Consider the following 27618-nt stretch of genomic DNA (forward strand, 5'->3'; position numbering starts at 1 on the left):
GGCCCACGCTGACCTGCCCAGGCCGGGGCTGACGGATGATGTGATGAAGTGATGAAGCCACTGTCAGATTCCTGGACGCGTCTCCCAGCCTCTGCACGTCGCAATTCTGTGGCCATACCAAGAGTAGAGATGCAGGGACTGGGTGATAACTGGGCCCAGGGAAGGGACGAAGGGCGTGTGTCCACACACAGCAGACGTACACCTAGTGCTCTCAGCAGCCCCTACAAGGCCCGGAGGGGACATGCCCGGGCAGAGGGCTGGTGTCTCTACGGGAGCTCGGGGCTGGGCCAACCATCGACACTGTCCTCTATGGGGGACACCTGGGGGCCCTGTCCCTATACGGCCACCCTTCAGCCTGGGGGACGCCTGGGGGACGCCTGGGGGCCCTGTCCCTATATGGCCACCCTTCAGCCTGGGGGACACCTGGGGGCCCTGTCCCTATACGGCCACCCTTCAGCCTGGGGGACACCTGGGGGCCCTGGTCCCCGTAGGCGGCCCCGTGCACCTCCTGGGCTGACGGTGTAGGAGTCGCCCCACCTGCACTCACTCCTGGAGATGAGGCTGGAGTGTCTTTTTCTCCTAGGAGATTTGAATCAGAGTTAATCTCATAAAATGACTGGAAGGTGCACCTCCTTTCTTTCTGTCCTGTGGAATCAGTTGGTAATTCGTGTATTTTCTACTTTAAATATTTTTTAGAACTAACCATTGATGCCACTTGCAATTTTCTTTCAGGAAGTTGTTTTTTTAGTTCCATTTCTTAAGTCATAGAGCAATTCAGATCTTTTACTCTTTGCCTGTTTTAGCAAAAGTGTGTTTTCCTTTTTTTCTAAATTCTCATCAGAAAGTTGTCATCACATTCTCTGTCATTTATTGACATCGCCAACTGTTGTAACAGGCTCCTTTTCAGTCCTGTTCTGGTGGTAAATTCCTTTATCTGAATTTAGTCATTTTACTAATTTAGAGAACCAACCAGCGAACGCGACACTCTTCTATATATTTGCGTTGTATTCGATTAATTCCAATCTTATATTTATCACGTACATCCATCTATAATTTAAAAGTTGATTTTTTCGGTGTTTTTCCTAGTTGCCAAGATACATATAAATACGTCCTTATTCCAGCCTTTATATTCTTTTCTCAAAGTCGTACCGCCTCTCACTTTTCTTCTAAGTCACTGCTCCGCCCGCTCCCAGGTACGTTAGCTGCTGCCCAGCTTGTGCAAGTTGTTCTTTCACTGCTGTTCAGGACTCCCGAGGGGGCCGCTGAAGACGGAACAGCTGAGAACCTTCCACAGTCAAGTTAACAACTCGAGGGTAAGCGGCTCCAGAAGCAGAGATGAACCCTAACCCGGCGTGGACGCGAGTGGTGGGGACGGTGGCCGCGGGGAGCGTGGCAGGTGGTGAGTGTGGAGTGCGACACGGCTCCCGCCCCGGGCTCCGTGCCCACACCCAGGCGGGGACGTGGGCAAAACCGAGGCACTTTCCCAGAAGTTTCCCGTAAGCGAGTGTTTGCCCTTGCAGGACCCAGGGAGGAGTCCAGGGGCGAGAGGCCGAGGGGCCGGAGCTGGCGGGCCCGGGACCTGCTGCGGCAGGTCGCAGGAGGGACGCGCCCCGTCCCCGCCCTCAGGCTGAGCAAGGGCAGCCACGCATCCCAGCCACGTGGTGCGGCCGGACCCACGGGCGCGGCGGGGCTTCCGGAGGCGGCGGCGTGACGAGGACAAAGTGGTGTCGCTGGGCACGTCCCTGCGAACCCGGAGCCAGCGGCCTCTGCCGCCCCCAGGGGCCCGGGTCCAAGGCTGCCCGAGGGCGGAGGGCGGGGGTGGCAGAGGCCAGCACTCAGGCCGCAGCGCCCCTCCTGTGGTGACAGCGGGGCTCACTGGGCCGTCCATCCAGCCCCAAGGCCACCAGCGCTAGGAGAGAAGAGGACTGACCCCGCCTGTGTCCCGGTGAGACGCAGCCGATGAAACAGATGCTAGGCGTGCCGGCTCTTTCTGGGACTTTTATTTCTTTAAAATAATTCATACAAATGGTTACGGTCACAAACATGATTTTAACCAAAATATTGCTAGCCTACCACATCAGCAGGACGGCACCGCGCGGCCAGGCGCCGCAGCCCCGCCGCCCGGGACGGAGGCCCGCGCGCTCCTCTGCACCGCTAGCGACGCCGTCTTCGTTTGGAACAGGGGGGGTTCATGCCAAAGTTAGGAAAGACAGCCTTTGTTTTGTTTTTCTAAATTATTCTAAAAATAAGACAAGCAGGTAGAAAAAACAATGCACTGAGTGGCGTAAAAAGAAAACGGGGAGGATTCATTGTCCTGAGAAGTTTGCCAACTGCTTGGTTCGGGATGCGATCCACACACAAAAGGGAGAACGTCTGAAGCAGACCCGCGGAGCCCTGCCTCGGGCTTCTCCTGCCGACAGCTAAGCAAACAAATCCTTTGCGACGTTCTAAAGACTGTACACAGACGGGGACACTCATGATAGAATTAACTACTGACTCTTCCGCTGCTGAGCGGGGACGCAAAGGACACGGCAGCGGCCGGCCCCCGGGACGGGACAACTACAGCTGATGCGGGGAGAGGGCGTCACCTCTCACCCCTGGCGCCCGGACCGTCCCGGAGGCCGTGGCCGCCTGCGGCGCCGCCCCTGCACACACCTGTCCGAGGGCTTGGCCGGTGCCCAGGCTGCGGAGCTCTGCCCGGGCTACAACTGGTCGCTCGCATGGTCTCTATCTGCCTCGGGCTTGACGGTTTGGCCGGGAGAAGGCGCGTGGGGTGGGTGGGACACGGGGGGCAGGCCGTGGGACAGGGACATGGCGCTGGGGACGATGCCTTCGACTGCGGCGGGGATGCCGCTGGGGGCCACGCCCACGACGCCTGGGGGGTACCTGCTGGGAGAGGAAGGAGGCAGGTGAGGCCAGCGGGGCAGGACCCCAGGCTGCGCCTGAAGGCCGCCTGCTGGGGGACGCCGTCCCACTCCCTGTGTGGCCACCACCCAGACAGACGGTCTCACGTCCACCGGGCCCTGAAGGTCGCCCCCGCTCACCTGTAGGCGGCCCCGTTGAGCTCGGGGTGCACCACGGCCGGGTCCACACTGGCCCAGTGGGTGGCGGCTGCCAGGTGGTCTTTGTTCACGCAGTTCTTCAGACTGTCAGGGATCCGGCCTAGGGGACGTCGGGGAGAACGGGAGGGACGGCGCCTGCGTCAGGCGGCTGCCAAGGGGACCCCAGAGGCAGGGGCTCCACCGGGGACACGGGCAGTCTCCACAGACTCGCTCCCCTTAGGCACAGCCGGGTCCTGTCTGGGCAGTGTTGCCCTCAAAGCTCGGGGACCCCCAACCCCAAGCAACCGATCTCAGCTCAGCAGTGCCCCCCACCCCATCTGCTTGGCCCGGGGGTTTCAGTCAGAAGCTGACAGGGCCCGGCCCGGAAGGCTTACACGTGTAAGTGACTTTTTACAAGGTGGGGGAAACACCCCACGAGCTGGCACCCTGAGCAGGACAGCCAGCGAGCGCCACACACGCGATGCGAGGGCCTGGGCTGTGCTCGGCCCCTCCGTGCTTGGGGTCTGCCACGCCCGGCCCCGGGCGGCCGTCTCCCTAGCCACCCCCCCCCCACACCCCGCAGAAGGCGCCGCGGCCTCGGGCCCCCGCCGGCGCACCTGTGACGGCTCTGCGGATCTCCCGGGCCGCCTCCTCACGCATCTCGATGGAGGCCTGCTCGCTGTACCAGGCCGCGTGTGGGGTGCAGATCAGGTTGGGCGCGTCCTTCAGGGGACCCTGGCTAAAACTGCACGGCACACAGGAGGTCAGAGGCCCTGCGCCTGCCCGGAGCCACACCCCACCCTCCGCCAGACTCGGTGGCTCCCCCCGAAAGACAAACCTGCCCACGGGCTCCTGACCGCAGTGGGGAGGGGCCTTCACGGGGGGTGGGGATGCTGCCCGCCCCTCCCGCAAGTGGCTGTGAGCTGCAGACCCCAGGCCCTCCGGACCTGGAAGGGTGAAGGCCCACCTGGAGCTGCCCAGCCGCCCCCGACGGGCGTTTCAGCCGGGAGGCGTCTGACGAGGCCACGTGGGGGCAGCCGCCTCGTGCCCCCGGGCACTCAACAGGCTGCCTGGTCTGAGCCCTTCCCACCACGTGCAGGGGACTGGGCCGTCCTGGCCTACAGTGGTGGCCTCCCCCGCTCTGAGACTCGGCCAGGGAGGAAGGTCTGCCCCACGTGGGATCTCAGTGCCCGAGGCCGGGGCCTGCAGGCCGTGGTGGGCGTCGGGGCCCCACTCCCTCGCGGCGCTGTGGCCGCCGGGTCGGACGCAGGCAAGCGCGGGCCGTAAGCGGGTGAGCGCCGGCTCGGGGACCCCAGGGCACCCCCGGCAGGCACCTGAATGGCTCTGACTCGTGCACGTCCAGGGCCGCACCGCGGATCCGCCCCTCCTTCAGGGCCTGGGCCAGCGCCTTCTCGTCCACGAGGCCGCCCCGGGCCGTGTTCACCAGGAAGGCCCCTTGTCTCATCTGGAAGACACGACAGTGCGGCCTGAAGACACTCCCCCGCCGGGTCAGGAAGTGGCTTCCCTGCTCCCCGGTGAGGGATTCCTTGTGACCCCTATCTCACCCCAACTAAGCCCACCCCGTCGTGGGGCTCCGGTGGCCGTCCACCAGCTCGGGGCAGCTCGTGCCTGTCCGGGCCCCACTGAGTCCTCGGGGACCGCACAGCCCCCGGCCACGCCCTGTCCCCCAGAGACCCAGACCCACTGGGTGAGAACCAACGAAGGTGCCTGGCCTCACCCTCTCCAGGGCTTCAGGAGCCTGGGGCGGACAGCAGGTGAGGCCCCAGGCGGGCACACTGAATGTACACGCACGCCCACCCACACGTACACGTGCACACGCGGACGCGCGTGGAACCACACGTGCACGTGTGCGCGCACACCTACGTGCACACATCAATGTGAGTGGCCACCCCACACTTAAATACACGTACACACACGTGTGTACAAGCCCACGTGCACACACACGCGTGGGGTGGGCACCATCGTCGAAGCTGACCCACCCCCACGTGCATACACTGTGCACGCCTGCAACACAGGTCTCTGCGCACGCGGGCACTTGAAAGGCCTGTGCCGCGGCTCGGGGAAGAGAAGGCCCCGTGGCAGGCCCGCGCGGCGGCCGGTGGCCGGCAGGCGTGGCGGGCAGGCGGGGGCCCCGGGCCGCACACCTGTTTGACGGTGAAGTCGTTGATGAGGTGGTGGTTGTGCTCGTTGAGGCCGCAGTGCAGGGTCACGCAGTCGCTGTGGAAGAGCAGGTCCTGCAGCGTGCTGACCCGCTGCAGCCCCAGCGCCCGCTCCGTGCCGTCCGCCAGGTAGGGGTCGTAGAACAGCACGTTGAAGCCAAAGGCCTTGGCCCGCAGCGCCACCGCCTGCCCCACGCGACCTGGGGAGCGACAGGGTGTCACCGCGGCACCTCTCTGGCCGCCCCGCCTCGGTTCCCCGTCTGCCCGGGGTGAGCCTGAGGCGTCTGCCCCCAGAGGCCCAGCGGCAGGATGTGCGCGGGACGAGGCTTTGCAGAGAAGGGGCGGGGCTCCGGGGGGCTGGGGAGCGCCGACGGGGGCCCCGCGGATGCACGGGGCGGAGAGGCAGGGGCTGCAGTGTCAGGATAGGCCCCAGTGCCCCGGGGGCTGAAGCCCTCTGTCCTCGGCTCCCGAGAAGACAAAGCAGGGGAGCAGCGCAGGCCAGGAGCTGGGGGGGGGGGGCAGGCACGCCAGGGCCCTGCGCTTGGGGCCACGGGACACCATGGAGGCTGGTAAGGCGCCAGCACAGAGGGCCCGGGGAGGACGGGCACCCAGCGGTCCTGCCGACCCGCCACGGTGCCAGCGCCTCGGAGCAGTCACTCACACTGCCCGGTGGGCGACGCTGGCACGGAAGCCCCTGCTCGGCTGGCCTCGCCTGAAGCCACTTCCCCTACGACGTCAGTCCCCAGTTCCAGGAACCAAGAGAAACCCGAGGAGGATTTTCACTTTTATGAGAAAAGGCAAAAGCGAAATTGCGCTCAGTGTGTCTGGCAGGTGCCGTTACAGAGCCCCTCCTGTCCCCGGGAACCGCGCTCCGTGTCTCAGTGTGGAGCTGCTGTGGCCTTGGCCTCCACGAGCGACACGGGTCCAAAGGCTGCTGCTTCTTCCCTTTACGCCACTCGGGCCACAGGTTTCAGGGGACCACTCTGCTTGGGGCGGTGGGGAACCAGAACAGAGACTCTCGGAGTCCCGAGGGGCGCGGGGAGGGCCGGAGCAGGTGCCCAGGGGCCGTGGTCCCCAGGGCCGCCGGGCGCTGGTTGAGATGCAGCCTCTGGGGCGTCCCCACCGCACTGAGTGTCTTGACAGATACTGCCTGGAGGTGGCCACCCCAAGCCCACTGGCCAGGCACAGCAGCTCCGCATCCTGGCTCCTTCCTCCCGGCCTGCATCACATCGCGTGGGCCGGGCCATCCCTGCCCTCAGACAGGCCGAGGGCGCTGGGGGCCTAGGTGCCGGGTGCAGGGCACTCACAGGGCTACGGGGCTCTGGCCAGCCCTGGCATCTGTGTGTGCACATCCAGCAGGACAGCAAGTCGTGTCGGGGAGGGACACCCCTGTGCCCCACGGACGCCCGTGACCCTGACCCCCTGCACTAATGCAGGCGCGTCTCTGCCCTGCAGTTCCCCCACAGCTGCACGAGGCGGCGCCTTTGCCGTGGAGAACCTGTGAAACAGCTGATGGGGTCGCAAGGAGCTACGGTCCCGCCCATGCTGGGTGGCCCAGGTGGACGGGCAGGCCCCTCCCGCCACACTGCCCTCCCCTGCTTCCCCAACCCCTAAGGCCCGCACCACCCCGGCACCTCTGCCCCCGCCCCCCGCCCACGTCTCCGTTCCCTGGTTTGCTGTCTGAGCGCAAGGGGCCCAAGGCTGGCCCAGGACACCGGCCTGCAGGGCACGCGACTGAGCGGGTGAGTGGAGGGAGCAGCCTCCGTCCACCCAGAGCAGGGCTCAGGGCAGCCTGCCCGGCCACCACCCGAAGGCCTTGTGTGTTCAGTCGCGGGGCAAGGGAACGGCAGAGCAAGCGTGCGTGAGTGTGCGTGACCACACGAGCACGTGTGACCCCAAGAGCACCTGTTTAACATCTGTTGTGTGGGGGCCCCACTAGGTGTTCCCGGGGTGGAGAAGGACCAGCACAGTCTCTGGGGCAGAGACCCCTCAACCCCACGCTGTCCCCTGGCTGGGCGACCACGTGCTAGCAGCACAGCGCAGCCCCAGCCTCCGGGTCCACAGAGCCTGTGCATGGGGGCGAAAGCCATCGCACCTAGCCCGATGATGCCCAAGGTCTCCCCGCGGATCCTGGCGGCTCCGGAAGCCACCTCTCGGATCTGCTCGACACTCTGGACCCGCGTGCCTTCCCGGAGCGCCTGGTGCAGCCACGTGGTCCTGCGGTACAGGTTCAGGATGTGGCACAGGGTGGAGTCGGCGGTCTCCTCCACGGACGCGGCCGGCACGTTGCAGACGGCGATGCCTGCGGACACGAGATACGCGGGGCAGTCACTAGCACGGTCCTGGGCCTCACGTCCCTGCCCCAGGATGCCAGGAGACAGATGCAGGTTACCTGCCCCGTGCCGCGTGGGAAAGCCACCCATGGGTCCAGTGGGCAGACAGGGTGGGGGACAGGAAGAGAGAGAGGCCACCTGGGCGGATGCCCACACCTGCTTCTGCTCCTCCTGGACCACTTGCCACTGAACCTTCTGGAAAGGGGTCTTGGCCAGGCCACCCCTCCCCGGGCCCTGCCCTCCCCCCCAGCCCCCCCCCCCAGCTCGGCTTGCAACAAAACGTTAAGACAGGGTCAAGAGATCATGCAGGGGAGACCGAGCGACAACAGAGCTGGAGGCCCCGTCACACTCGGGAACAAGGCTGCCGCCTGACAGAGGACCAGGCCCTGCGGAGGTCTGGCAGGGATGACCGCACAGCACGCCCCAGACTGTCCCTGGACGAAGGACGGAGCCCCAGCCCGTGAAATCGCGAGGCAACGAGGACCCGCTCCGCGAACGGGGACGAGGCCCGGAGGGCGGCCCAGCTCGAAAAGTGCCCAGACCGCAGCCTGACACCGCGGTGCCTTCCTGGGGACAGGTGATAGCGGGGTGAGGGAGCTGGGCTGGCAGAGCAGAATGAACCCTGGGACGCGTGGCAGCCGACAGCGGGAGCCGTTTTCACGCTGCGGTCTGAGGCCGCCGTCGGTGACCGCGGACCGTGGCAGGGCGCGTCCTGACCTGCCCTTATGCCGTGACCAACACAGAGGATAAGGAGAGACTAAACCAGAACATCACAAGAGGCTGAACACTGCACCCGGAGAAGCATGCTGCAATCTGTTTCCGTGAGTGTGTCACACACCTGTGTGTACACGCTCCCACGTGTCCTAAATCACAACACAAACCTCCTTTCCCAGCAAGTCTCGTGCACAGTGCCGCGCAAACCCTGACACAGATGTACTGGCCGCCCCCCCCCCCCGCCCCGGCTGATGTCCCTTCCCCGCGGTCCCCAGGAGGCAGTGCAGGAGGGCGGCGGACACGCTGCCCACAACGCCCGGGGGCTTCCTGAGGGATGCTGCTGCCACCCTGCACCTGCCTGAGGGGAGCTGGCGTGGGGCCCACACGCTGCCGGCCTCCAGGCCACCTCTAACCAGGCAGTCGGCTGCAACGGGACTCTCCTCTTCCCAGTAAAACCAACAGACAAAACGTGATGAGGTCACACCAAGGGAGCAGTGCGCAAAGTTGCAAAGAGAAGAATCCAAGCTCGTCCTACCTAAGTCCCCAGCTGACTTGATGTCGATGTTGTCAAAGCCGCTGCCGATTCGGACGATTATCCGCAGAGCCTTGAACTTCTCCAGGTCCTCCCTGGTCAGCGTGATGGTGTGATACATCAGCGCCCCAACGGCCTCGTTCAGCACCTGCAGTGAAGGGGGCACGTGAGCCGGTGCCGCTGCGGGAGAAGCCACGCGGGCACTCCCCCCAAGCGCGGCCCCCGCTAGGCAAGTCCCAGGGCTCCAGCAGGTTCCCACCCGAGCGGCCTTCCCTCCGGTGCGCGTGGCAGGCCCTCTCAGGGGGAAGGTGCCCGATCCCCACGTGAGCGGCCTGCAGTGACCCGAATGTGACGGATCAGCAAACGCGCGAAGCACACCGAAGGTCCCCGCCCCGGTCGACACAGAGGACGGCGCTCTGCCTGCCTGACGCAGTGGGGTGGGCGGGGGCTGCCCTCTCCTTGGGCACCAGGCACTACGATAGACGACAAACACCGGTTGCTGGGAGGACCCGGCGCACCCGAGACCTCCAGACCCCGCCGAGAGGATGAGAAGCCAGCGGCCACTTTGACACACCGTTCCTAGAACAGGAGCGGCCGCAAGGCCGCAATGGGCTCGGAGCGTCGGATAAGTCCCTGGGGACAGTACACGCGCCGCAGTGAGCAGGGCACCCCTTTCAAATGGGGAGAGGGCTGATGTGCCGACCCCGCCGTCACCGTGCACAGGGCCCGGCCTCCAGGTCCGCCCTGCACGGCCCAGGGTTGGAGGATTACCCCCCAGAAAGGAGCAGGGAGCAGCCGCAGCCCTTGCGCACTATCCACCGCGCCGCGGACCTGGGGGGCCGCCTCCCCCCAGCCCCCGCCCACCACTGGGAGGGGCGTCAAGGTCGGGTACGCGCTCCGGGCGCGCCTGCGCCTAAGGTGGGCCTAGCCAGCTGCAGCCTGCAGGAGGGGCCCGCCAGCTCTGTCTGTGCACCCTTCGGAGCGTGGCCGGGGCCGTCGCCCCCAAGTGCGGGGCTCCAGGACACCTGGGGGCGGCCCGCGTGTCTCGGTGAGTCTGTTCCAGGCGAGGCCCACGCGGGGAGGTTGGTGCCAAGCGCACAGACCTCCCCGTGGGCGACGTCCGCCCACGACCCCCCTCGAGGAGACCCCCCCCACCCACCTGCCAGCTTAAGTCCATGAGCTCTGCCAGGGCCGGGCCCACCAACGTGGGATGCACCTCGCTCCTGGGGGGGGGGGGCGGGGAGCGCGGGTCGAGGAGGGCGGGGCCACAGCCCAGGACCGTGAGCCCGGTCCGCAGCGGGACGCAGTCTGGCCAAGGCCAGGGACGCATGGTCTGCCATCTCTGGGCCCAAAGGCAGGGTCTGCGGAGCGGGCCCACCCCGTTCCAACGCATCACGTAATCCAAATCCTGCCGTACTTGGGAACGAGGTTTACTCCTCCCTAACGGGACGTTATAATCGATGACGTCTCAAATTCAGTGAAACAGAGTCCGCTGGGAACCCGTGGTGATGTGTCTGCAGGCCCCCCTCTGGACCGAGCTTCCAGTGCTCACCCTGGGTCCCCCGGGGCGACAGAGGCTGCTGGACCACAAGGGGCCACATGTGAGCTGAGGCAGCAGCTGGCCCGTGGCTGTCGCAGTAAGCGGGGTGGAGCGGGCTCTGAGCGTGGGACGCAGGGCAGGGGACTGCAGCCCCGGGGAGACTGCTAACGGCCCCGGCTCGCCCCTTCTACGATGACTGAGCCCTGGTCCCAGCCGGACACGTGACCACCCGGAACTCAGTTTCCTCTGAGGCTGGCCTGGCCTCCGTTCCCCTCCTGCTGCCTGCGGTGGCCTGGAGGACACGGCCACAGGGGACCTCACAGAAAGGACCAAGGTAAGGGCAGCTGGGAAGCAGGGCAGGGGGTCCTGGGCCCCTGACCCTGCAAGGAGGCGACGGGGCGCTGCCAGTCCCGCTCTGGCCCCAGCTCGGAAGATCTAGGAAGTTCAGCTCCGGGAGCAGGGGGCTGCCAGCGGGCGTGTGCATGGACCGGCTGGATCATGCCCGAGTCCTGACAGCTTCCCTGGCTTCCTGGGAGGGCCACAGACGCACGCGCAGACTTCCGGTGCCGTGACTCGACGAGACCCGGTGTGGACGGGGTGAGGCCCGACGTGTGACAGCAGAGCAGCAGCAGAGGACATTAAGCAGGGGCACGTGGGGAGGGTGGGCAGGAAGATACAGGGCAGTGGACATGGCTAAGGCCACGGGCAGGTGCAGGGGAGAGGGGAGGGCTCGGCTGGCGGTTCCCCCCGAAGGCCCCTCTGGCCGCCCTGTGCTGTGTGGACAAGAGCTGGTGAGGAGGGCCCCCTTGGGGCAGGTGGGCAGGCGCTGGGGGGCAGGCTGCATGCAGACAGAGATCTGTCGGTGCCCGCGTTGTCCGGCACGGCTGGATGCTAGAACCAGAGAGACGGACATGTCCCTGCCGGCACTGGGAGGGGCTGCCCCGGACACAGGGGCAGATGCATCAGCTGGACGCCCGCGGGGCCCTCGGCTACAACGGGCGTGCGGATGGGCTGTGGGCAGGCGGGGCGGGGCAGGTGGTCCTCGCGGCTCAGACGCGTGCGCAGGGCCAGCTTTTCCTGAGCATTGCACCCAGCTGTGGTCCTTAAGTGTCCTGGGCTAAACTTTTTTTGTTTTTTTTTGCGGTACGCGGGCCTCTCACCGCTGCGGCCTCTCCCGCTGCGGAGCACAGGCTCTGGACGCGCAGGCTCAGCGGCCATGGCTCACGGGCCCAGCCGCTCCGCGGCATGTGGGATCCTCCTGGGCCGGGGCACGAGCCCGTGTCCCCCGCATCGGCAGGCGGACTCCCAGCCACTGTGCCACCAGGGAAGCCCCCGGGCTGCACTTTTAAGCAGGGACGGTCCACGACGGTCTGAACGTTTCTAAAGCTGGAGAGACTGTGTGGCTTCCAGCGCTGGCTGTGCTGCAGCAAAACCCCACGTTTGCTTGTTTCCTTGAGGTGAGAAGTGAGTGGATCCCTGCAGACCCTCTTAGGCTCCAGTCTTGCTGCCGCTGCCCCCGGGGCACAGTCTGCCCATCAGCACCGACCGCCCAGTACCAGGCATCCCCAACGTCCAAATACTCCGTGTGACGCACGCCAACTGGAACTGTTATTTCAGCTTTCACTTGCATTTCTGGGTGTGACTCAGTCACCCAGGTGCGTTTCTGGGTAAATTATTTTTTTGACGCCTGGTCCTTCCACTGAGCGTCTCTCGAATCCCAGGGTACCCGGAGAAGTGTTCTCAGGGGAGCCCGGGCTCCCCTCAGAGCAGCGCCCACCCTGTACCAGCTACAGGAAGAGAGCACTGCAGGGGCACCACGCTGCCCCGTCCAGACTCCAGGTCCACGCTCCTGCTGGCTCCTGACCCCTTTCCTGGCTGCAAAGTGGCCATGACACCCCTGGTATGGACTGACCTCCCAGCGTCCACTGCTGCCAGCCTCTACCTGCTGTGTCACCAGCTAGTCAATGACCTGGCGTCCTCAGGTCCACAGGAGGAAACGCAGCCCACCTGGCCAGGCGCTCAGAGCAGAGGGCCTGAGGGGTACTCACTGGGCACCACACCAGAGGCAGGCCACTGGTCAGGGCGCCTCCTCGGCCCGAGTCTCCCCTCCCAGCATCACTCACTCTCTCTCTCACACACACAGACACACACACACACTCAGGGTACCTCCTCAGCCCGAGTCTCCCCTCCCAGCATCACACACACACACACACACACACGCACGCACGCACGCACACACACGCACGCACGCGCACACACACACACACACACACACACTCAGGGCACCTCCTTGGCCTGAGTCTCCCCTCCCAGCATCACTCACTCTCTCTCTCTCTCTCTCTCACACACACACACACACACACTCACACACACGCACACACACACTCAGGGCACCTCCTTGGCCCGAGTCTCCCCTCCCAGCATCTCTCTCTCTCTCACACACACACACTCTCACACACACACACACACACACACCCTCAGCGACTTCTTATCTTTCCAGATGGGCACGTTCTGTGAGAGGCCACGCAGACGGCTCGAGGGCTTTCCCGATGACAGGAGGCCCAGGTGGAGGGACAGCGGGCTGAGGACCGCAGACAGGTTCCCACACGCCTGCTGGAGCGCCACCCAGACCTGCAAGCTGACAGCCCGGCTGCCCCTGGGGGGGCGGGGGGGCAGCGTCACCTGCTCTGTCCACACCCCCTCCCGTGCCCACTTCCCACTGGGATCTTTCTCCTGTGGGTTGAGGAGTCTGAGTATTTCAGCTCTTCCCCCCCGACTGTTACACGCACTGCAGACGCGTCTCCTTCGCCCCCTCACTTCCTGTTGTGTGTGATTTCTCTTGCAGGGAGACTGTTGTGACCGCCTTGTACGCGGATGCCCCTCCTTCCCACGCCGTGCTTTCTGCAGAACTGCCCACGTTTGGTCCTGTCTGACCAGGGCAAACACGCTCCCCTCAGACGCCCCTCTCACTCTTGGTGACGGCGGCCGCGCACGAAGGCGCCGGCCAGCATCCCCAGGGCTCGTGGGCTCACCAGTCCTCTCTGCCTCCAGGGTCCTCAGGTCCCACCGACTGGGAGCCACCCCCCCGCTGGCTGCAATGCCTGTTTCTGCGTTTCCCCTGGATTTTACTTCATGTCTTACCCGGCCTCGGCGCCTCCCTCCTGGGACAGGGCGCTTCACTCCAACGAGGCCCCCGCTGGTGCCCCTGGAACCCCAGGCGCGTCCCCGTGTCACTCCCACCCTGGCCCAGCCCCTCAACGGGACCCCAGGTCTTCCTTTTCCACGGCCCCCCCCACCTCACGGGCACCTGACCTCTGAGGAGCTTCGGAGAGAGCGGCGGAGGGGAGAAACGCCTCCGCCGGCCCCGCGTGTGGGCGGGCGAGCGAGCCTGGCTAAAACCCTCTTCTCAGGGGCTTTGACGCGCCCAGCTGGGGCCGCTCCGGTTCTTGTCCCCCACCCCTGGCGCTGGTGAAATCTGGATCCTGAATGGCAGGGCCTCTCGCGGCCCCCGACACTCATGCTGGGTTCGTGGCAGGAGCCCGGGAGCCTCTGTTCAGCTTTGGTAGTTTTCCTCATGTTGTGGCGAAAACGTCAGTCTCTCCTTAACGCTCAAATAACGTCGGACGGACGTCCAACCAGCTGTGAGGAGGTAGAAACCCCTGATCAGACGTGACGCGTAAGACAGGCTGATACTTCCCTTCTAGGCCAAAGCCTGCAGCCAGGTGGTCCACGGACCCCGTGTCAGCTCCAGAGCCACCAGGGTCCTGGGCTCCTGTCTTGCTGCCCCGCCATTCCCAGGCTCCCCTGGCTCCACACGGCTTCCTTTTGTGGTCTGGGTGGCTGCCCAGGCTCCAGCCATCACATCTGGTTTCCAGCCAGCAGAAAGAGGGAAGGTGGCTCTGCACACAAAGGCTGCTGTCCTCTCCCTGGCTGCACTTAGTCTCTGGCCACCCCTGGCAGCAAAGAGGGGGAAGGAAGTGCTTGCCCAGGATGGGGAACGGGAAGCTCCCGAGAGCGGCTGCACTGGCCAGCTGGGCCCGGCACCCCCGCGGAGTCTGCGAATCTCTCCTCGCTCCTCATCGCTTCCGTCTTTCCTCTGGGCTTCCCCTGACTGTGTCTTCTGAGCTTCCTATTGAGGTTTAAACCTTCCGCTCCCATTTTAGTTTCCAGGAGCTCCCTCTAGTTCTCCCGTGGTTCCTTTCTCGCTGTGTCCTGCTTGGTGTACAATCGGGCGTTACCTCAGGCCTAAGGACGCCAATTACACAGTCCTAACGTCTCTTCTGTCAGGAGCATAAAATTCCGTCCCCAGGACACTTTTTCTGCCTGTTCTTCTCTGGCAGGCAAGGCCAAGGCTTCCCGTGGGTGTCAGGAGGCGTAGGGCTCGGGGGGGACGCCGCCTGCCCGTTGTGGGGGGCTCTGAGGGCCCTATGCCCCTCCCCAGGGGTCTGTCAACATACATTCATTCCTTTATTTCTGGCTGTGTTGAGTCTTTGTTTCTGTGCGAGGCCTTTCTCCAGTTGCGGCGAGCGGGGGCCACTCTTCATGGCGGGGCGCGGGCCTCTCACTGTTGTGGCCTCTCCCGTTGCGGAGCACGGGCTCTAGAGCGCAGGCTCAGTAGTTGTGGCTCACGGGCCCAGCTGCTCCGCAGCATGTGGGATCCTCCCGGACCAGGGCTCGAACCTGGGTCCCCTGCATTGGCAGGCAGACTCTCAACCACTGCGCCACCAGGGAAGCCCTGGGTTTTATATTAACTTGTTGAAATAGCTTTGGTAAGTTACAGTTCTGGAAAAAACCACGTTTTGTCTTAGTTTTCAAATTTACTGGCAAAACTTGTTTTAGTACTGCTTACGGTTTTTAAAACTTTCTCCCGGTATATCTCTCTTTCATTCCACTACTGTTTTTTTAAAAAGTATCTTTTTAGTTTGAAGCGGTGTAAGGTTCACAAGATGCTGCCAACGAGGGGGATCCCGCGTCCCCTGGCCTGGCCCGTGGTGGGGAGCGAGCCTACGCCCGGGAGGTCATCTGTGCGCCAGGTGCCCTTGGCCGTCTTGTCCTTGCTTGTGTGCTGTTCTGTGGAACTTCACTGTGGGTCTGTTCAAGCAGCCGCCTCACAACAGGACACAGACAGCAGGACTGCCGTCGCCACAGAGACACCCCCGTGTTAGCGGCACCTGAACCCGGCACCTCGGTCCCCTTTGCCGTCCCCGTCACGGTGGCTGGCCAGAGTGACGACGCCTGTGACCCTGAAGAGCTGGCTGCTCTGGCCCGGCCGACGCCGGTGCCCGTGGCTCACCCTTCCTTCTCTGCCCAGTGGGGCTCCTCGGTACCCGTGCCCTGGCGGAAGGCCACCTGGTTCCCTCTGGTTCCGGCCACGAGGAGCGAAGCTGCTGGGGAGCTCGCGGGAGGTGTCTGAGTGGACGTGTGCTCCGCTTCTCGGGGGGAAATGCCGGCACTGGGGCGGCCAGGCAGGTGGCCCGCACCTGCTCAGCTTTGGGCAGCCGCCGGCCCGAGTTCCCGGAGGGGCGGCCTGGGCGTGCATGCCGCCGCACTTCTCACCCGCTTACTGCTGCCTCCCCTCGGCTCTGGGCCGTCGTCAGCCTTTTCCTCATCCAATTCTGCCCGCGGCCCATCCCCTCCCCTCGGTCCCTGAGACTCCTGTCGGAGGCTGGCTCCCCACCGGGGCCCCTCACCCCAAGCCTCCGTCCTGCCGCTGACCCAGGTGGCTGTTGAGTCCGCCCAGTGAGCTCTCACTTTCAGCTTTGCTGTTTCTGCTCCTAGATCTTCTAAAAACTCCCCCGAAGCCTCTGCCGTCGTCACGTCTTCTGCTCTCGGCTCCTTTGAAGTGCTCAGGCTTGGTTTTCACGCTGTGGTGGTAGCAGCAGACACCCCACCGGCCCCGTGGGTCCCTCTAGTCCTTTGTCTCTGCTGGTTTTCGCTCAGTTCTTTCTTCTCCTACTATCTTGTTATCTTCGACTGTGCGATGAACATTGTGCTAGGAGGTGATCTGCAGAGACAACTGGGGGCCCAGGCCTACGGGCTCTTCCCGTAAAGAGTGCCGTTCTCCCTTGTCTCTGCCAGCCACCTGAGCGGAGGACACAGGGGCGCCTATGATCCAAGTTCAAGGCTTGATGTGGACGTTGCGGGGCTGGTGGGGGTACATGTGAGGGTGCATCTGGCCCCAGCTCGTCCTTTCTCAAGGGTCCAGCCCAGAGCCAGGGTCCAGCAGGGCTCCAACCTCACCAGCCCATGAGGCTGCCAGAGCCGCCCTGGCCTCTCAGCCGCCTCTTCCGGCACAGCTGACGCCCCGGCCCGGCGGGCACGACCTGTCCACCCCTGCGGCATCGGGGCCTCTCCTGACCCTGTTGGTCTCCGAAGCACCTTGGTTTTATAAACCTTGGTCCAGCTTCCTCACTGACTCAGGGGAAAGGTGCTTCTGAAGTACCCGGTTGGCTGTGACTACAAACAGAAAGCAGGTTAACATACTTCCCGTCCCAGGGAAGCTGAGAGCTGCAAACCGCGTGGCACAGGCTCAGGGCGTCCCGGCGACTGCCACGGCCTGAGTCGTCAGGTGATGGAGGTGCAGCGTGCCCGCCCCCAGCACCGTCCACTGCAGCCACGTCCCCAGATGCCGCTTTCTGGGAAAGGACTGGTTACAATGCAGACACCCCCCACCTCCCGACGGGCCAGGTGGGGAGGGCAGCGCCACACCTGCCCACTCCGGCAGGAACCCTGGGACACCTGCCTCAGCGCTGGCAAGGCCACGGCTCCCCACCTCCCCGCCCCCGCCCGTGGTACCTTCTCGTGGATCTCCTGTGTGGACTGTGCGTCACAGAAGGCCACTGTGGCCACGTCCTTCAGGATGGGCATCTCCACCGTGCAGTCCCGGCCGTCCAGCAGTGCCACCAGGGGCCGGGGGTGCAGGGGCCCGTTCATGATCGGAGGTCGGACGCCTGCAACGACAGGGCCGGACGCTCAGCTTCCCGCGGCAGCACAGCCCCTGCTGAAACCTCAGCCCACCCCAAGGACTTCCAATTCTACGTGTCCAGCCACCAGGATCTTTGTCAAAAATAAGTTAAAAACCAGGAAGGAAAACACACTGATGTTTGCCACAGCTCAGTGCCACCTGAGTGGACACCGACGGTGGTGACTGCCCCCCTCCACGGATCAGGGCCTCAAGGATGCAGAGGCCCTGGCAGCCCCGCGCTCCAGCTGGCGTCCAGACACGCAGGTTGGAACGACGGGCTCGGGGACGCACCCGACGTTTCTCTTCCACTCGACGCTGTGGTGTTGCCACCCAAAAACCCGGCAGGGACCCACCCAGCACCAGCATCGCCTCTGCTTGTAGGTTTGAGGAGCAAGAAACAGTGTAAGGGTAGAACAGGGTTAGGACACCGGAAGAAGGCCAGAACCCCTCACCTCCCTAAATGAGACAGCGAAGAATGATTAAAAACTCCCTCCCTCCACACGAGGCCCAGGTGGAGACGGGAGCGCTTCACAGGTGACACGCGAGACAGTGGGGGCCGCACCAGCCCGCCCCCTCACCACGGCCCCGCAAGGCTCGCCCTGGGACGTGGCAGCCGGCGCGTGCGGTGCAGGACGGGAACCGGGTGCGGGTTCCGCGGCGGCCCGCCAGCGCCCACCACCCCTGAGAGCGCACGGCCGTCAGGACCGGCGGCAAAGGCGCCAAGACCGCCGGGAGGGCTCCTGGCGTGGGGTCCAAAGGCCAGGACCTCCCTGGTCACCTCCCCCCGCGTCACGAGCAGAGCGTCCAGGCCCCCTCTGTCTGTGGTGCGACGGCGGGAGTCCTGTGCAGACGGTGCCCTGGTCTCTCCAGCTCCACTGGGAGAACAGCAACATCTCACTTAAAGATGTTACTCATCTTAGCGCGTGACAAACACCCGCTCCCAGCCTCACTCAGCTGGAACTTTGCCCAACACCGATCCACGCGACCGCAAGAAACCGAGCCCTCCGGGTCTGCGAAGGTGTCTTAGCTGAAAGGTGCCTGCAGAGCCTCGTCTGAAGCGCCCAGCGGTCAGAGAGGACGGGAAGCCCCAACGGAGGGCACTGCGACCGGGAGGGCTGCCAACCGCAGCGTGTCCACGGGAACGCCCCGAGAAACCCCGCGCCGACCTGCAGCCTGGCCGGGCGCCCCTCCCTCGACACTCTCGACAGGAGCAAACCCCACGGCGAACGTGAGGCCCGACCAAGGCCTCGCTGGCCCGGGCGACTCGCCCCCTCGGGACGCCCCTGTCCTAACCCCAGCACACGCAGGGGGCCCCGGAGCAGCGCCTCCTCCACGGCCGCGGGGACACCGGCCTCGGCGGCCTCACTCTCCCGAGCCCCGACCAACCTGACATCTCTTAATATGGGCTCGGCTTCCACGACCATGAATTCGACTGTTCAAAGCGTCTATCTTCAGAAGCCCCCTGCAGAACCGCGTCCTGTCACTGGATCCTCATCCCACGTCTTTAATTGTCTCGAACCAAAGCTCCTAGGCTCCTGTCCACGGCGACCACTGAAGCCCACGCCGGGTCAAAGTCTGACTAAAAATTAAACACAAGAGACACGTTAAACACCACTGAGGGTCAACTAGACTCACGAACCTCAGGTCCATGGAGGAGGGGCTTCCCTGCACCTTGACCCCAAGCCCGTGGCTGCCGGGCTGGGACCTACCTGGAACCAGGCCCGGCCCTGCGTGGGAGTGACCGGCGGGGCCACGGCTCGGACGCAGAGGCAAGAGGCTCACCCCGAAGGTCGCCGCCACGTACCCGGGAGCCCGCCCGGATGCCACCATGTGCACTAGCTGGGAGGCCTGGGGACAGGACGGCCCAGAAAGCGGGTCTGTGGCCAGTTCCGCAAGCTCCTATCTCACGGGGCCCATCGCTTCCTGGGTCCGTGACGGGGCACAGGCCGCTGGGGGAAAGGGCTCCGGGACACAGACCCTGACCTGGACGCTTCCTGTACCGCACCCCCGAGCCCCCCAGGCGGTGTCCCGGGACCAGATTCAGGTGCAGTCCTCCCCAGAGAGCTGCCCAGCCCTTCCCGGCGGGCAGGACGACCTGGTCGTGACCCACACCTCGGGCGCACCCGAGCCCTCCCTGACCCGGCTCAGCTGCGGGGACTGGCCAGCCGCTCCTGAAAAGCTCCAGCCGGCCAGCCAGACACAGCCCACGACCCAGGACACGGGCGGCAGGGCCAGGGGGCAGCCTGCAGCCACGGGACAGCGGCGGCCCTCAGTGCCTGCCACCCAGTGGGTGTCTAGCACCCGAACTGACCTCACCACCGGCTCCCAGGCGGCCTCGGCCCCTCTCAGCCCCGTGCGGCCACATGCGCCAAGGCCCCCCGCGCTCCCACAGGCGGGGTTCATGACGCCCCGGCCCAGGTCCCCGTCCCGCCGCACCCGCTCTGCCTCCCGGGCCACGCAGCGTGGACAGCAGCCCCGCCGCGAGGGGACTCGTGCCCAAGGGGTCGCGCTACCAGAGCTCCCGCAACTCACGCCGCGCCCCCCCCCCCCCCATGCAGCCACGCTCCTCTCCGGAATCACCAAACTCGAGGAATCGGAACGCTTCCACCTGCAAACAGCAGAGGCTCCTTTAATCTAACTTCCTCCGGTAGAAACCGTACTCAGCGAGCCGTAAGGCAGCAGGTGTCCCCCCACACCCCAGACACGGCCCCAGGACAGGACGACACCCCCAGCACCTCAGGGACCCTCAGTGCCAGTCCTCAGGCCCTCCTCACCTTCCTACCCTGATTCTCACAGGAGGGGATCGGGAACAGCGACGGGGGCGGGGTGCCGGGCCGGGCGGCAAGGACGGGCCTCGCTTGCGGTCTCGCTGGCTCTGGGGCCCCAGCCTCGCTCCCGCTGACCGACCACACCGCCGCCGGGGTGGGCACCCCCGCTGCAGAGGCAGGAGAGCGAGCTCCAGGACCTCAAACACCTGCCACCCAGGTCCCACTGATCCCATCGTCTCTTCCAAAGTCGGCCCCAAACTCATTCTAAACGGCAGGGGCAGCACTGGGCAAGGCACCAGGGCAGTCAGCTCCGCACAGCCGAGTCAGGCCGACCTAGGCGCCTTGCCCTCCTACCCGAGGGTCCCCGGGAACCACACGGGAGACAGTGTGTGCAGGTGATGGAAACCCCAGAGAAGTCACAGCCGGCCGTCTGGCCACGAGGACTTCTTCAGTCCCCTCCCTAAACCCTGGAGGAACCAGGGCCAGCTGCACTGGGAAGCAGGACAGTGCCCAGCCGGGCCTTCCCTGGCTCACTCGCGGCCCCACCAGCCAGCAGCGTCCCTACACGCCCGCTACATGCCAACGGCCAAGACGGTTCCCTGTCCCCCGAGGGCCCGGGGCTCACAGGCCTCAAGTGCGGCCCAGCACTGCGTCTTCCCAGCCCTGGTGAAACAACCTGGACCCCTGGGCTCTCCCATGTCCACCGCCCACCAATCCTTCTGTGAAAATGGTCTCAAAAGGAAGCTTTGCTTTGGCACTGCTGAGCAGCTAGAAGGAGTCAGATGCATCCCTGCTACCCCATGGGGGTGGTGGGTGCCTGCCCGGAGCAGCTGGCGGGCCTCAGAGGCCAGCCTGCACAGACGGAGGGCCCTGGGCAGGTCTCAGGCCCAACGTGCAGACAGGAGGCGACCTCTGGTGGGCACTGCAGACAGACAGGGTGAGTCTGGCTCTCCCCTCCCCAGCCCCAGTGCCCTGTGGGCAGGACGGCAGCGTCCAGCAGTGGCTGAGACACAGGGATTCAACCGTCCAATTGTGCTTGAAATAACAGCAAGACCATAGTCGCAAGAAGCTTCTGGGCTCGTGCTGGGGACGCTCATGGGTGAAAACGCTAAGCTGCACCTCGTTTCTACAAATAAGCCAAACAGAAGCCCCGTAAGTGACTTCACTGCTCAAGACACCGACGGGAGAGCCCCTGGACGCACAGGGCAGCAGGGGGTGCGCCAGAGGGTGGACAAGGTCAGGCCAGGGGAGGGGAGGGTCACGGTTAAGCCCAGAGCAGGCCAGCAGGTAGCCCCAGGGCCCTCAGGGCCACCAAGCCACCTCCTACAGCCACCGCTGCACAGGAACCTACAGGAGGCCTTCTGCCCTCCGGGGGAACAGCCCCACGTTTAAAGAGGGAGTGAAGGATGGCTAGAGAGGGCAAGGCCCGTGGCCAACAGGCGTGGACCCTGGGGGTGGCACGCAGGCCACGTCCCACGCATCCGGTGGGAGCAGTGCCGCCAGCCTGGCCCCCCCGCCCTGTGCTGACTGGACGAGTCTCAGGGGCTCCTGCCCTCTACTCACCTGCCTGTCTCTCGGGAGCCACAAGGGTCTGCACCCCTCCCCCACCAGGTGAGCCAGGGGCTCGGTTTGTGGCCGGGGGCGTGGCAGGGACGGGGTTCTGGCCGGAAGCCCCCCGGCCAGATTCCAGACACACCTGCCCCTCCCCCTTACTAGAAACTGGACCCCATCTGGTAGGGTGGGACGCAGGGCCGGCTCCTTGCAAAGAAACTCTGGGGACCAGATACGACAGGGACGGCCCCAGCCCCTTGGTGACCTCAGTGACCGTGAGGGGCCACCCTGGGGAGCGGGTGGCTGGCAGCCAGGACACCTGTCAGGACGGAGACTCTGTCCCCTCAGCGATGGGACAGTCGAGGAGCAGATGGGTCATCTCCCGAGGGCGTGAGGCTGGCCCCAGGTTCCCGGGTGTCCAGACGCCCTCCCTGGTCAGCCCCAGACCCGGGGCTCTGGGCGCAGGAGGGCCCGTCCCTTCCTCACTTGGACCTTCTCCAGCACCCCCCGCTCTCCCCGCACCTGCTCACCAACCACGCGGAGGTGCTGTCAGGGTGGCACCTGCTGCCGGGAGCACCTGCCGGGGGCCACGGCCCCGCACTTCCAACACATGACACTCCCGGGCCTCACCTCCTCCCACCACCCCCAGCTTCCCTGGTCCCCTCCCGCCCGCCCAGTTTCTGCTCAGGGATGGACGTGGGTGCCGGCTGACCACTGGGGCCATACGGCCAGAACACGAGCTCTGCCAGGACAGGCTTCCGGGGCACCCAGCGGGCACGTGGGAAGGGAGGGATTTCTGACGACCAGCCTGACGCACAGACGGCTCTATCCCACGTCAGAGGCGCCAGGTGCCCGCCACGGGGAGAGGCAGTGCATGCCCGTAACCCAGCAGCTCAGTAAAGGGGGGAGGGGAACGCAGGGGCCAGCGCGGCTGCGGAGAGAGGAAGCCCGTGCCCAGAGCTGGCAGCGCCGCGGCCCTGGGCTGTCCCAGCTCCCGGGCAAACGCTGGGAGCGGGCGGTGGCCAGACCTGCGGGGCCGAAGAGGACATCCGTGCCCGCCGCCACCCAGCTCAGGCCGACAGGAGGGCGCTTGCTGAAGGCCTGGCACGCGGCTGCCCTAACACCCCCCCAGACCCCAGGACCGGTCGACGGTTCCCTTGAACCTCACCACGCAGCAGCAAGAGGGGACAGGAAAGGACGAAAGGGGACTTGGGCTGCGACTTGCATTCCACGCCAAGGGAAGACGCCAACGACGGGGAGCCGCATGGGGGGACGTGGACACTCGGGCACCGTCTTCGCGCTCCCTCCTGCCCAGCTCTACACACTGGCCGCGCGGCCCTCCTCCCCTCCCCCACCACGCACCTAAGACGCGTCCTCGGCCACGGCTCCCCAGTGTGGGGCTACCCTCGGAGGGTCCAGGGGCTGCAGCTGGCACGCTCTGGGGTCACCCGAGTCGCTGAGCCCCCCAGACCCATCACGGCGCATCCCTGGCACCAGGGCCTGCAGGAAGCCCAGGCTTCCCGAGAACCCGGCCCTCGGCCACACCACGCCCTGAGCACCGGGTCAGGATCCCGGGCCAGCTCCCGCCTCCTTCCGCAGCACCGATGAGCATCTTAAGCTCAGCGCACCAGAACTCACCCCCAGAACGGCCTCTGCTCCTCTCCAGCCCCAGTAACTGCCCCGCCCAACCCAGGCCCCAAACGCGGCAGCCACGGACAGGGTCTCTGGCCCCACGGCCCGTCCAACGGCCAGGCCGGTCTCCCTGGGACCCACGGCGAGGGTGTGCTCTCCTTACTCCACCAGGCCTCTGGCCCGCACGCCGCAGAGCCCCAGTCACCGCAGCCGGGGCCTGTCACGCGCACCGCTCAGCAGCAGGAAAGGCAAACTCCTCGGCACCGCTGGCGGCCGCTGCCCCTGCTACCTCCCCACCCTCCTGTGTGAAGCCAGCCCCTCTGCCAGCACCGGTCCTCCAGCTTGACCAGCAGGCACGCCCTCTGGAAAGCCACCTCCCGAGACAGGAACCTGAGGACCCAAGGGCGGCCCCGCGCCTGCCCCCGCGTCACTCTGCCTGAAGAGCCAGCAGCAGCCCGCCGTCTCCAGCTCGCCCCGCTGCCCACAGCCCAGCCGTCTGGCCGAGGTCCGCCGTGTGCCCTGGGCAGAGTCTGGCTGGGGTGGGAGCTGAGCCCCTGCAGCCAAGGCCAAGGCGCTCCCGCAGGCAACACGTGGCCACGTAAAACCTCCAGCAGGACCCCCGGCCAGAGTCAGCCTCAACTTCTCAACTCCTCGGAAACCAAAAGATGCCCCACACACGTGCTAGATAAAAACTGTGACAAGAGGCGACGATGCGTCACCAAGACTGCCCCACGCGCGTTCACCTCTTTCACCATCTTCATTTACGCCCACGTGTGTGCGTGTTCTGCTACCTTCGTGATGCTCAGAATCCCGGAAGCGAGAACGTCATCCACGTCGAAAGAACGCAGGTTGGGGCGGATTCATCATGATGCCACCGTAACTTAGGGAATATCACCTTCCTAGCTTCCAGAGTGAGGTTTCACAGCTGCTGTGGGGGGACCCTGTCCCTCAGCCCTGCCCCCGGCCCTGTCCCTCCATCCCCAACACCTGGCACACGCTCACTCATGTGATCCCACCTCCTCACACGCTCCATCCCCACTTTACAGACATGACACAGAGAAGTCACGTAAGGGGCCCATGACCATGCGTTGGTCAGGGGCTCAGCTGGGATTCCCCCAGGGACAATTCTGTGCTCTTGGCTGTGGTCACTCCCCCAGAGGCTGAAAGATTCTGCCCCATTCAGTAGGAGACAGGCTACACTGACCCACAGGGCATCCCAGACGTCCACACTGCTGGGAACTGGCTTTCTCCTGAGTATTTGCTTGTGTATACTTTTATAGAAATAAAGTTGTTTCTCTTGAAAAGTGGGGGGTCCTGGACAGGTGGAGGACGCCCCCATGGGATACGACCGGCAGTCCCAGCTCTGGACCCCCTTTGTGCAAGCCAACTGTCCAGCCACCCAGAGAAGTGGGAGCTGGGTGAGGGCCTTACCCTCGCGACTACTCAACTCAGAGCACCCGGAAGAAAGCCATCCCACTTCCCGAGAGCAACCTGTCCTAACCAACCACGAAGAAGAACATCACGAGAAAGGGGCTGCCCCGGCCAGGTTCCCGGCTTAAGAGGCTGCCAGCTAAAGGCCGTCCTCCCGGCAAGCCCAGGGCCGCTGCACCCTTCCGGGACAAGCAGGCACCAGCCAGAGGAAGCTCCGTCCATAACCGCGGCTCAGGTGCCGCGGCAGCTCCTCCCTCCACAGGCCTCGCAGCCTGGGGCCCCGACCTGCAGGCCCCAGCGGCAGGGTGGTGGCGCTGGAAGCTGAGGGTGGGGGCCCTCCCCTGCCGACAGGATGCACCCCTACCATGAGGAGGCCCCAGCCCGGTGGCTGGAAGCCCGGAGAAGCTGGGGCTGTGCAAGGGTGGAAAGACAGGTGGGCATGACACGGAAGTGGCCTGACGGGAGCGTAGGGCAGCGGCCGGCAAACCAACACCACCCGTGGCGCCCCCCGCCCGGCCTGCGCCCCCCAGCCCCAGGCTCAGGGCCCCCAGAGCTACCCAGGGCACGGAGAACGCCTGTTCCTGACATCTTTCAAAACAGGAAGGGCACAAGGTGCCTGGGGACAAACGGAAGCGGGTCACACCTGTCCCGTTACTCAGATGGAAACGGACTCATAAAGAAAAGGGCGCCCTGCCGCCACCTCTGCCGGGTGAGCGGGAACGGCGCGCCTCCCAGCTGACGCATCACTTCTGTCATTTCAAAACGAATAAAGATCTCAAAGCGGTCATTTCACTTCAAAAACGTCACTTCAAAAACGAGTAAAGATCGCCTGCGGGAAGACCCGGCGCCGCGGCCCCGCAGAGAGGCCGGTTCGGGTCCGAGGCTGCGGCCCCGCACGTCCCCCGGCTGCGGTCCGAGGTCCGGCCCCGAAGGACGCGGGGTCACCGGCGCGCCCGTCCTCCCTGCGGGGCCCCGTCAGCGGGGACCCGGCCAGCCCGGCCCTTAGGACGGACGGGCCGCCGGGACTTGCGCACCGAGTGCGAGGTCCCGGCTGCGGGGGTCCCGAGGCCCCCGCGCCCCTTTGTGCCACCTGCGCGGGCGGGGCGGCGGCGCACGCGCACGCAGCAGCACGCGCACGCGCACGCGCACGGCGCTCCCTCGGTCCCGCCCCCCGGCCCCGCCCCCGGGCGCCGGCGCGCGGACGCCGGCGCGCACGCGCACTCGCACACAAAAGCCGGGGCCCGCGCCCGCCCCGCCCGCCCCCGCGGCCCCGCCCCGCCCCGCCCCCGCGGCCGGAAATGCGCGCGCGCGGCCTTACCGAGCGGCAGGCCCTTGTTGAGCAAGTGCGAGCTGCCCATTGAAAGGCGCGGGCGGCCGCGGGCCCCGACGAGTCCGGAGCGCTCCGCCGCGAGCCCGGCGCGTGGGGCGGCCTGGGCGCCGTCCGCTGCTCCGCCCGCTCGCCTGCGCCCGGGCGCCGCCGTGCCGAGCCGCCGCGCCGCGCCAGCAGCCGCTCCACCGGGCGGGGACAGGGCGCGCGCGCGGGCGGGGCTTCCGGCGCGGCGGTCTCCTGTTTCCAGGCGCGGGCGCCGCGCAGGACCACGCGGGCGGCTGCAAGCCGCGCCCGCCCGCCCCGCCCGGCCGCCAGGCTCCCCCGCCCCCGCTGGCCGCGCCTTCCCGGCAACCGCGCAGGCACCTACCCGCACACACCAGGCGCCTCCTGCCCGAATGAGCACACGCACTTGCTGAGAACCCCCAAGGCCCCACTTGCCCTACACATGCACACGCACCTGCTCTGAACCTGCCAGGCCCCACCTGCCTGGATCCCACTGGGCCTTGACTGCTGGGCTGAACGGGCCCCTCATCCTCACCTTCCGGCCGCACCCATTCCGCACCTACCCGCCGGTCGCCGAGCGGGCTCCTGGGCACCGGTGGTTTAAGTGTCGAGGCGGCCGCAAGGTCAAGGTCGGGGGAGGCAGCGGCTCAAACCCCGGAGGGTTTTTCTGGGAAAACCCGCCCTTATGCTGTGCGGGGAGGCCTACACAGGAGCCCCCAGGACAGCTTCCCGAAGCCAGCGGCAGGGACTTCCCTGGGCCTGGGGCGGTGCAGGTGGTCCCTGGGAGGTGGCCAGGTGTGGCTGAAGTGGGTGTCAGTCTGATCACCGCCGCGGCCCCAAAGACAGCACCTGTGCTTAGTTCCAGAAGTCCAGAGGGGACCTGGCACCCGAGGGTCAGGAGGGCTCTCCAGGGTGGGAGCTCGCCAGGCCTCAAGAGCAAGGTGATCCGGTTATGGGGAAGGGCCAAGGCCAGCCCTGGGAGAACCTGATCCCCAGAGCAGGGATGTCCTGGGAGTCGGAACGCTGTCAGGTGACCCTGAGGATGGGCGATGTAACTGTCCTCTTAGGTAAAAAGCACGTCATTAAACACGACAGCAGTGGGTACCAGTAAACTGTCGGTACGGTTTGATGAAACATGATGGACCATCCTGAAATCAACTGTGTTATCTATATATCCTTAAAATCCATAATCAGTGAGAAAGTGTGGGTGGGTTCAATAAAGGATGATAAGGAACTGGGTGTTTATTTGCAAAACAAATGCTTTTAAATTCTCACTTGGTACTCACCTGTGAAAATACCTCCCAAATTGGATTAATTAAAACATATGGAGAAAATGGGTTGTAAATGAGCATTCCGCAAATCTCTTAGAGAACTTTCCTAAGCACAGATGCAAAACCAGTCACAAGGGAAAGATGAAACTTCCGGACCGGGGCGCGTGTCTTGCCCACACACCCCTCTCATTTTCTTAGTTAACGTTGTCCGGGAACAGAGCCCCTGACATGGCCTGGACCAGCTCCTCCAGCGCTTCCTGTCCTGTCTCGGCATCTGGATTGCTGAGACCCGAGGTGCCCCTTGATACCTGCTCCCTCCCCCACGCAG

General features: G+C 65.3%; 1 protein-coding gene across 11 annotated transcripts; it reads right to left on the reverse strand.

Moving 5' to 3' along the window:
* Positions 1-1983: 1983 nt before the first annotated feature.
* CTBP1 (C-terminal binding protein 1) lies at positions 1984-27007 on the reverse strand. 11 transcript variants are annotated; one of them, XM_060298846.1, is made up of 10 exons: positions 26869-27007; positions 18691-18883; positions 17136-17290; positions 8804-8948; positions 7317-7523; positions 5207-5421; positions 4376-4506; positions 3659-3786; positions 3045-3162; positions 1984-2889 (listed from the first exon to the last, which is right to left on the reverse strand). In XM_060298846.1, the coding sequence occupies exons 2-10, from the start codon at positions 18695-18697 to the stop codon at positions 2703-2705; spliced, it is 1293 nt and encodes a 430-aa protein (XP_060154829.1). In that variant the 5' UTR covers positions 18698-18883; positions 26869-27007; the 3' UTR covers positions 1984-2702. The 11 variants fall into 11 exon arrangements, with proteins under 11 accessions (XP_060154829.1, XP_060154833.1, XP_060154830.1 ...); XM_060298850.2 differs by having other exon boundaries at positions 18691-18879; positions 26869-26890; XM_060298847.2 differs by lacking the exon at positions 26869-27007 and adding an exon at positions 26583-26813.
* Between the last annotated feature and the right edge of the window lie 611 nt (positions 27008-27618).

Source organism: Globicephala melas, chromosome 5 (genome assembly GCF_963455315.2).
Source record: "Globicephala melas chromosome 5, mGloMel1.2, whole genome shotgun sequence".
NCBI classification, from domain to species: Eukaryota; Metazoa; Chordata; class Mammalia; order Artiodactyla; family Delphinidae; genus Globicephala; species Globicephala melas.

Bases quoted from the DNA above. Each gene is read 5' to 3' on its own strand.
- CTBP1 (XM_030876651.3), bottom strand. From the start codon at position 26,044: ATGGGCAGCTCGCACTTGCTCAACAAGGGCCTGCCGCTCG. The intron at 17,291-26,004 runs GTAAGGCCGCGC...CTGTCGTTGCAG, and splicing joins CAACAAGGGCCTGCCGCTCG to GCGTCCGACCTCCGATCATG. The intron at 8,949-17,135 runs GTACCACGGGCG...CCTTCACTGCAG, and splicing joins CACAGGAGATCCACGAGAAG to GTGCTGAACGAGGCCGTTGG.